The 10,107-nt window shown below is 64.8% G+C and overlaps 1 protein-coding gene across 1 annotated transcript; it reads right to left on the reverse strand.

Moving 5' to 3' along the window:
- Nucleotides 1-1,277: 1,277 nt before the first annotated feature.
- On the reverse strand, nt 1,278-4,396 carry MAFA (MAF bZIP transcription factor A). Its single transcript, XM_008001764.3, has one exon. It carries the CDS (start codon nt 3,622-3,624, stop codon nt 2,566-2,568), a length of 1,059 nt encoding a protein of 352 aa, XP_007999955.1. The 5' UTR covers nt 3,625-4,396; the 3' UTR covers nt 1,278-2,565.
- Nucleotides 4,397-10,107: the final 5,711 nt, after the last annotated feature.

Raw genomic sequence — 10,107 nt, forward strand, 5'->3', positions numbered from 1 at the left:
TGCACTGGGAGGCCCAGTTCTGGCCCCTGAGTGCAGGGCTCCCAGGCGCCTGGGGTGGGGGTAGGGGGCAGGGAGAGTGACACAGCTCCCTGCCCGCCGCTCCCACCCCAAAAAGGCCACCTTTGATCCAGGCTTCCAGAAGCCGCTGGGTCCTGTACTTTCTCGGCCAGGAGAAAGGCTCTGTGCAAAGGGCTCCTGGGGGCGGCGATGGTGAAAACTAAGGTGTCCCACGTCCTCTGCTCTTTACAACTTCGGACTACGAAAAATGAGCCAGCAGATTCCCGTCCGAGAATGTGCCCAAGGCAGGCTCCCCGCCCCTCCTTGGGGAGAGGTGGCCTCTGTGAGCAAAGGCCCCGGCCGGGCGGCTGAGCCACCCAAGGCTGGCTGGAACCCGACTGTCCCTGCCAGCGTAGTCTCTTCAATTCCATCTTCCACCCCACACTTCTTTAATTCCCACCAGCATATTCCTCCACAGAGATGCCTTCACGGCCAGCTCCCCTGCTGGGATTCTGCTTGAACTCCCACAGAGACCTGAAAGCAAAGGGGGCGGTGGCAGGGACCGACAGGGACTCGCCTTCCTCCAGGTCTCTCCACTTGAAACGATAAAACAAACTCAGGAGACTCACTCACAGAGAATTCCGTCCTGTCCCCAGAAAGAACCTCTGTTGACCCCTGACGGAAAAGCAGCATAGCCCCTCCCAAGAAAAGCAAGCCTGGGGACCCCTTGCAAGGCCAGAAGCCCTCTCTCCAAATGTGCAAACCACGGACCCTCGCCTGCCTCTCCTCCGGCAGTGAAGGGAGGGAACCATCAACCACACGTCCTGCAGCCGCCCTGGGGGTGAGATTTCGGGGGTGCTGCCTCCTCCCCGGTGCTCCCAGCCCATGCCCAGCCAGCCGTTCAGAGGAACGAGGGCAGGCTGCGCCTTCAGGTGGGAGACGGGCGGACTCCGAGGGCTGGGGACAGTTCTGGCCACCAGGATGCAGCCGGGCATCCCACCAAGATGGGGCCCTGCACCCGCAGCCTGCCTCAGTGACTCTCCCCAAAAGCCCCTCGGCCTTTCCTCACCAAGGGCAGACGCAGAGGGCACAGGTCTGCAGGGTAAGAGCCGGCTGACGGTGCCTTGCTGCTCAGTTTCTCCCTGGTCCTGCCGTCACCCAGGGCCCATCCGTCACCCAGGGCCAGCACAAAGCCCAATGCAGGGCCCTCCTCTTCCTTCGATTCAGGGAGAAACACAGCAAAACTGAAAGCTACCGACAAACAGCCAGGCTGCAGTGACTTGGATCTAAACGGATTTATTTTGTGTATTTTTCTCTTTTTCTCAGTTTCGTAGCAAATGAAAAAAGAACTCAACGAAAACCAACTACACAACAAAACTTTCAACAAGTGGGCGCACCTTCCACTCCGAGTGCTCAGGGGAGGGGTGTGGACCGGCTGGAATCCCAGTGATGGCCCCTGAGGGCCCCGGAAAACCGGAAAACCCGGCGGATCCCCCAGGCGCCTGGCCCAGCCTACAGGGCCGGGAGCACCTGCCTCCTCGCCCTCTCTCCCAGCTAGTCCAAAAAGTCATGAAGCGTTAAAGAAAGATTCCACAAACAAAACGAAACACAATTTAAATTAAAATAAAAACACTTTCTCCACCCACCTCATGCCAGGAGGCTCTGGCCCAAGCCTCCTCTTAAAAAAAAAAATTTTTTTTTCTGCTAGAAATACTGTGCATTACTTTTTTCTTTCACTTCTCTTGAAGGTTAAAATAAGATATATTTCCCCAGGAGTCATAGATATGTTCTGGTGCATAGAAAGACAGCAGCTCGGGGTCCGGGCCAGCCCCCACCCGGCAGAGCACAGGACCCACCCCCCTCCCCCCACCGTTGAGCATAGGACAGCAGGCCTGGACACAGCACAGGAGAAGTCCCTGGTTTCGACCTCCAGGGAACGCCGGTAGCAGGGTCGGGGGCAAGCGGGGAGGCGGCAGGCAGGGGCAGGGCCCCTCCTGGCGAGCGACTCATGCTGCGACTCGCGACGGAGGGCGGACCCCGGCTGGGGAAGGAAGGGGCTTCCTCCAAGGTTTTCTTTTCTAATCACCAAGCATAATAAAGATAAATACTTCGAAAATAAAACCGATTTTAAAAGGGGGAGGGGAAGTTTAAAAAGGCAAGGAAAGGGAGGCTGAGAAGAGAACGGAGGAGGGCGGGGGCAGGCAGGGGCTACACGGAAAGGGACGGCAGCGCGGCCCCTCTCGGCTGGCAGGGCGAAGGTGGGAACGGAGAACCACGTTCGACATATGTACAAGTGGACGCTTGGAAAGAAGTTAGACCTGGCTCAAGTTTCCTTGGAAATCACCGTTCTCCGCGCAACGTCAGGACGGCGACCCAGGCCGACGCGCACGAAAGGGGGCCAGGAGCGAAGGGGCCTCCAGCCCCGAGCCCGCAGACTTGGCAGCGGGGCCAGCACAGCCGGGCCGGGCCTGGCGTCCACGTCCTGGACCGCGGAGTCCGAGCCGAGGCCCTGCGAGGCCTGCGCGAACTTGTCCCCGGCGATGGCGGCGCGGGCTCGGGGTCCGGCGCCTACAGGAAGAAGTCGGGAGCGCCCTTGGCCCCGCCGGGACCGGCCTGCGGCGGCGAAGGCTCCCGCGGGAAACCGGCCCCGCCCGCGCCCCCGGGGCCGCCCCGGCCCGCCAGCTTCTCGTATTTCTCCTTGTACAGGTCCCGCTCTTTGGCCAGGCGCCCCACCTCCAGCTTCAGCTGCTCCACCTGGCTCTGGAGTTGGCACTTCTCGCTCTCCAGAATGTGCCGCTGCTGCACCCGCTTGAAACGGCAGGACTGCGCGTAGCCGCGGTTCTTGAGCGTGCGCCGCTTCTGCTTGAGCCGGATGACCTCCTCCTTGCTGAAGCCGCGGAGCTGCCGGTTCAGCTCGCGCACCGACATGGACACCAGCTGGTCGTCGGAGAAGCGCTCCTCCAGGCGCACGTGGTGGCCCGCGCCGCCGCCGCCGTGGCCCGCGCCGCCATGGTGGTGGTGGTGGTGGTGGTGGGCGGCGTGGTGGTGGTGGGCGGCGTGGTGCGCGCCGTGGTGGTGCCCGGCGCCCATGTCGTCCGCGCCGCCGCCGCCCGCGAAGCCCGGGCCGCGGAAAGCCTCGTAGGCCGCGGTGGCCGCCGGGTGGTGCGCGCCGTGGTGCGCGCCGTGGTGGCCGCTGCCGATGAGCGCCTCCACCGCGTCCTCGGGCGTCAGGTTGAGCGCCTCGGGGTTGAGGTGGTGCTGGTAGCCGCTCATCCAGTACAGATCCTCCAGCGCCGGCTTCCCCGAGGTGCCCCCGACGGCGCCGGGGCCCCCGCTCGGCGGTCCGGGAGCGCCCCCGGCCTGAGACGCACCGCCGCCGCCCCCCGCGGCGCCGCCGCCGCCGGTGCCCGGGCTGGGCGCGCAGAAGCTGGGCGAGGAGGGCACGGAGGAGCAGGGCGTGCTGAGTGGCGTCGAGGACAGCGAGCCGGGAGGCAGGCGGTGGCAGAAGCGTTCGGCCTCGGGCGGCTCCTTCTTCACCTCGAACTTCATCAGGTCGAAGTCGTTGACGTACTCGATGGCCAGCGGGCTGCTGGGCAGCTCGGGGCCCATCGCCAGCTCCGCGGCCATCGCCCGGGGCCCGCGCCCGGCCGCGCCCCGACGGGCGGCGCGAGGGGGGGGAGCCGCGGGCCTCTCCCCCCCCTGCTCCCCGCAGGCGGCGGTCCTGGCGGGGGCGGGGGGGGCGCCGGCACGGGGAGACGGCGCCGAGGGGCGCAGGGAAAAGTTTCACGTGGTCAACTCCGGGGCGGCGCGCTAGGGGCGCCGCAGGCCGGGTGTCTCGGTCGATCCCGGGCCCGCGCCGCCGCCTCCTCCCCGCGGCCGCCGCCTTGGGCTGCTCCGGACCCGCTCCCGCGCCCCACCCGCGCCGCCGGCCGGCCCCGCCTCCCACGGCTAAACGCGAAGCTGCGCGCGCCCCTTTATAGAGACGGGCGCCTGGGCCCGCCTCCCCAGGAGGGGCGCGCGCCCCCGGGCCAATCGGAGCCCCAGCCCCGCCGCCCTCATTTGCTTATCCCCATGGCAACTCAGCGCCCAGCTGTCAATCTCCTGCGGGAAACAGCTGTGGGAAGGGGTGGGGACGGGCCGCTGGCGAGAGGAGAGGGCAGGGCCCTCTGGTGGCCATCACGGGGCACTGCACGGGCAGAGGGCGCACGGTCGCAGGGGGCAACTGCGGTCCCCAGGGGCCTCAGCTCCCAGACTGGGCGGCCGGAGAGTCCGGAGAAGCAGACGCGGGCCGCGCCTGGGGACCCCCTCGGGGCCTCGTCCGCTTCGGGCCACGCGGCAGGGCGCCCCCTCGGCCCCCTGGGTTCGCGGCCCGGCCTCGGGGCCGGAGGCAGCTCCGCTAGCGGCGGCGGCAGCGGCGGGAACTCCGGGCCTCTGGACACGGGTGACACCGCGCGGCCCGGCAGAGCGTGGCTCGCTAAGCGGGTTATATTTAGCCCGCGGCTCAGGCGCGTTCAGGAATTTGATCAACAAAGTTGCCGGCACCTCCGGGCGCCGGGACGCACCGGGCGGGCGGAGGGGCATACACGCGTGGGGGGCGGCGCGAGGGGCCGGGGACGTAGGGCTGGCGTGTGGGGGGCCGCGGAGGGCGCAGGACTGTGGGGGTCGCGGGACGACTCGGGTGGGTGCGAGCGGCGGCGGCGGGGCCCACGGGCTGGCGGCCCCTCAGGGCATTAGGAATCCTGGTCCAAGCCGCCCACCACCCAGTTTCGCCCCCGGCGGGGCTGGAGGCGCCTTGCTGGGCCTGGAGTGGGATGGGATGGGGGTAACTGAGGCAGGGAGGCGGGGATTTCCACCTGGCGGCCGTGCACCTGTTGGGAGGAGACAGCTCCGGTTCACGGGGCAAGGGAGGCGACGATGGGCAATGGGCCTGTGACCCCAGGTCCCCGACGCCAGCGAGCCGGGTGATGGGAGGGGTGCCCCTAGAGTCAGAGGCCGGTGACCCGAAGTGGGCCTATTGGTTTTGCTCTAAATTCTCTCCATTGCTGTTCTATGACTTCAACAATTAAAAAAATAAGTCTAAAATGTAACCACCTGTGTAGAGAAAATAACCCGGAATAAGTTGCACAGAGGCCATGGGGAGGCCTGGTCACCGCGCCACTGATTTAGTGCCAGGCCCTCACCTCCTTCCCTCTACAAAGATCGATTGTTTTGTAGCAAGAGGGTCATGCAGTGAGGACTGAACACCTGCTTCCTAAGGTGTCTTGGGGTGTCCCTGGCCCTCCCCTGGACCCTCCCACTCCTCTGGGCAGAGCTGGGACTGCAGATTTGGGAAGACCAGGCCTTCCTCCCTGCAAGGCAGGGCCAAGGACAGCATGAGGACCCACCTGCAGGGACCCCTCTCCCCCGACCCTGTCCCAGAGGGGACTCTGAGCTCCCCACCCGTTTCAGCCCATTCAGGACTCCATGCTGCAACCAGTGTTGCAGGTTGTTGGCCTCACAACCACTCTCCCAGTATCATGAGCCTTCTATAGATGAAGAAATGAAGTGGGCATGCAGCAGCCAAGTCCCCACACCAGGTACCTGGACTTGAGACCACATGAGTGGTCCACCAGCCAGGGGTGTGGGGTTTCCTTTATGGCACCCTGCATCGAGACGGAGGCCCGGGAAGGGAGGATGCTACCGAGCAGTAGAGCTGGTGGTAGTCGAGGTTGTCTGTACCTGCAGCCCCGCAAGACGCCTTGGGGCTAGAGGGCCCTTCCACGGCCGCTCCAAGGGTTTAGCAGCATTTCTGGGCACCACACCCTGGTGGCCCTGGGGCACGCTGGAAAGGGAGTTGAAAAGAGAGAGTGTTTGCATTGTGCTGTGTCCTCACTGACCCCACCCGACCCCCCAACCCGTCGCACTCCTGCCAGGCCAAGTAGATCAGGGGAGGGTTTTTGGTCACCAGCCCGTGGGACCAAACCCGTGGGAATGAAGGAGGTGCCTGACCCCAGGCTGTTGCAATGGGAACCCTCCCAGGGGTCACAGCTATGACCGCAGGCTGAGGGACGCTGACCCCACAGCCATGCTTGGACTCGGTGGCACCCCCATCCTGCCACCACCCATAGGAAGCCTAAGTGCCTCATCTTGCTCTGAGAGGTGGGATAAGGTGGTGGAGGCTGGGGTGGCCTCAAAGATCGGCCCTAACCCACCTACCCCAAGCCTGCCAAGCCCTCCTCGAGGCTTGGTGCTGTCACCACCGAGCCAGGATGGCTCCCTAGAATTCACCCGTGCACGGCTGTTCCCTGGGCTCCCAGAAGCACTCTCCCTTCCTGCCAGCCTCCCACCCAAGGGCTTCTCACACCCTCCAAACTTTCAGTATTTGGTCCTCACAGAATTCCACAGGGGCCGTCTGTGTGGCTGGGTAACTCAATACACCCAGCAGGCTTCTCTTGAGCACCTAGTGTATGTCAGCCAACCGGCCTAGGGGGCACATCCCATCTGGAAGGTGGCCAGGGTCCCTTGTTGAGAAGCCCCCTGGAGCTTGATGGCACAAGGCAGCATTATTTTATCCATGGGCTCTGTAAGGGGGAGATGTGTCCTGGGAATAGGGGCACAGCTTTCCTCTGGTCCTGACAGCTGGGAGGACTTGAGGGTTGGGGTGACATGTCAGCTGATGGATGGTGCCATTGGGCAGGGTCTTCACACCCAGGCCTGGCAGATGGTGACAGCTGTCGGCCGAAACAGCTACTTATGACACCTCCACAGGGCTGCTCCCTGCAGCTGGTTGGGCTTCCTCACAGCATGGCTGCTGGTTCCCAGTGTGTGCATCCAAGAGAGAAAGGTGGAGGGATGCACGTGCCTCAGACGAGTTTCCTCCACGAGTCTGTTGGAGGAAAGGGGTCACCCAAAGGTGGGAATGCTGGGGGGGTGGGTGGGTCATGAGGCCACCTCAAGGCCTGTGCCGCACACGTTTGTGAGAAGGTAGAAGGTTGGCTAGATGGGGAGTTCTGGGTTAGTGGGGTTGGGGCCTCACGGACACCTGAGCAGATGGAGGGGCCAGCCCTTTAGGCCAGGGAGCAGGGAGCCCAGAGCCATTGCCTGGGAGGGGCCAGAAGGGCCCAGGGTGGCTGGGTCAAGATCAGAGCCCATGGGGTCTGGTGTAGGGTCCAGGAAGTCATCGTGGGTCCCCAGAGGGCTCTGGGTGAAGGGAATCGTGGTACGAGGAGGGACAGGGAGGTTGGGGTGCTCACCACCTGACCCCCACGCAGTCTGCTGTCCACCACGGGACCCCACGCAGTCTGCTGTCCACCACGGGACCCCACGCAGTCTGCTGTCCACCACGGGACCCCACGCAGTCTGCTGTCCACCACGGGACCCCACGCAGTCTGCTGTCCACCATGGGACCCCACGCAGTCTGCTGTCTGCTGGGGCCCTGAGCTCATGCATTTGACGGCAGGGAGGGGCCTGAGGGGACTGTCCCGGCACAGCTCCTCCACCCCTGCCAGAGCACGGGGCACAGGAGGGCTGAGCTGACCCTGCCAGGCCATGCGTGGGCCTCCTGAACCTCACCCTGCCACCCCAAGAATGAGTGCTCGGGACTGCGTCGAGCCTCGCGTGGGGTCTGGAGTGTCATTTTGGAGGCATTTATTTAGGTGGGAGAACCCCCACACCCCCGGTGCCTGCGTTTGCTGGGCGGAAGTGATCACAGGAGACAGAACCTTCTCTGTCCCGCAGACAGAGGCTCTGTGTCTTCTGGGATAGGGGCTGCTGGGGCTGCCTCCACCCCCACCCTGCTCCTGCTGTCCGGGTGCCCCTCCTCCATGCAGGGGCTCATTTGCATTTAAGAACAAAACAACCAAAAAACAAGCCCAGGGCCTCTTGAGTCCCTTCTCAGCCTGTCGCTGCTCCGCCCCTTCCTTGTGCCCCTACTCAAGCACGGATGGTGCGCCTACTGTATGCCAGGCGCCAGTCAGGGCGCTCACTCAGCCACGACACGCCCAACTCCCTGCCCTCTGAGCTCCTGTGCTGCTGGGCGCTAAGTGACGCAGGGTCAGCCCTCAGCCCAGAGGCAGGATGGGCACAGGCTTAGCCCAGGAAGGTGCGGGCGCTCCCGGCTGACCCCCAGACACTCACCCTTCGGTCACCTCCCAGCCCCCAGGGGACTCCAGGCCAGCATCCGATTGCCCAGTCGACACCCCTCCAGGCACACGGGGCACAGGGCCACACTCTGAAGTCACTGCTGCCCCCCCCGCCCGCTCGCCCATCCACCTCCCGCAGTGGCCCTGGACTCTGCCCACGGCTCCCACCTCTGTGGCCATCACATCTCCCTCAGACGAGGCAACAGCCCTAAAACCCGTCTGCTTGGCGCTGGGTGGGGGCATCACCTGCCTGGGACCCGGCCATGCCCCACCAGGGCTCTGAAGACCCCCCAGGGTGCCGTGTGCTTCCGCTGTGGGGTTTCCCTCCGGCTGCCCCAGTACACACCACTCTGCTGCACGCATGGGCTTGGGTGCAGGGTTACACACCCCTCTCCTCAGGAAGCCCTCCCTGTCTGACCACCCCAGCAGGGGACATTCCACCAGGCTGTCCTCAGCTGGGGCCATGGTCAATGCAGGGGCAGGGACTCTCCTAGTCCCAGCCTCCCGGGTCCCTTGGCCAGGTGCCCTGGCAGTCACTGGCCTGCTGCCAGCTGCCCCTTGGCATGAGGGGCCTCATGTGACCAAATGGGCACACTCCATGCAGGGGAAACGCAGGGACTTGTGACCAGGCAGAGCCCGGGCTGCACAAGGTCCCCAGGTGGGGTACTGGGACACCATGGTGCCCCCCGAAGGCAGTGGCCAGCCTTTTCTGAGCCTTCCTGCTGGCTGCTCCGGGGCGGGGGCTGCATTTGGGGACAGTGGACCTGGCGCTGAACTGCCGTCACACCCCTTGCCCACGAGCAGTGCTCCAGGCCTGCAAGTGGCCATGCCGTGTGTCAGATGGCAGCGCTCACAGTCCCAGACAGGTGCTGGGTGGACGGGGCACCTATTCCCCACCCCCCACCACCCACGGACATTTCATGTTTCAGGGCCGTGTGCAAGCCCCAGGGTGGCTGAAAGCAGTGGCACCCATGGGTGGGTCCAGCTGCCCACTGGGCCTGCAGCAGACACTTGCCAGTGGCACGAAGTGAAGTTAGAGGATCTGGCTGCCTCATGTCCACCCGGTGCCCACCCTCAAATCTGGGGTCCTGAACAAGGACAGGAGCTCCTGTGAACACCTGGGTCTGGGTGAGCGGGGCCAGTGCTGGAGGGGACAGAAGCCAGCTGGGCACACCCCGCCCACAGCTCTGGCTTCCAGAATCCGCCATCCCACCCAATCTGGCTGCAACAGGGCCAAGGCTACAGGCTGGGTCCCAGGGGCTCAGGGTAGAGGTCACAGCAACGACCACCATGGAGAGAACTGGAAACTGCCGCCGTGTCACCCAGCACGCGCCCTGGTAGAACCATCCCACCAGCCTCGTGCCTCGTCCCCTCTGATGCCAACGTCAGGACACTCCACTCCGGGGTGGAGTCCAGGACCTCGAGGGGGCGGAGCATTCTCCCCGCCCAAGTGTGGACCAGGCCAAGGGGCCCTGCAGGGTGTGGGCTGGGCAGTGGCAGTGCCACCCACCCGGAGCCCAGGCAGGCAAAGGGCACAAGGCTCATGCATCTGACTCCAGGCTGCACTGTGGGGCCCCTGAAGGCGCTGCTGGCCTGCCTCCCCCGGGGCAACCCCCCATTTCTCTGGAGGTGAGGGAAGGTGGGAACGGATGCCTAGAGGAGCCTGTGCCCCTCCAAGACTTGCCTCCCCCAATCCAGGGTCCCTGACACAACCTCAGCCAGGCCTTCCGGCCAGGCCCCTCCAGCAGGGGCACCCGTGAAGAGTGGGGGAGCTGGGAGCTGGCTGAGCTGCCCCGCGCACCATGGCTCCAGCCTGTTGCACCTGGGGCCCCAGAGTGCCCCCTAGGCCTTCCCCACCCCAGATGGTGCTGCTCAGGTCCAAGGAGAAGCTCCTTCTGACTTCTGAACCATCCTGGGAGGTAGGAAAGGGCCCCATAGTCCTGCCCAGAGGCGCGGTGCTTTCCACCTGGCAGTGGCAAGAGTCAGGACA

This window comes from Chlorocebus sabaeus, chromosome 8, assembly GCF_047675955.1.
Source record: "Chlorocebus sabaeus isolate Y175 chromosome 8, mChlSab1.0.hap1, whole genome shotgun sequence".
Taxonomy (NCBI): Eukaryota; Metazoa; Chordata; class Mammalia; order Primates; family Cercopithecidae; genus Chlorocebus; species Chlorocebus sabaeus.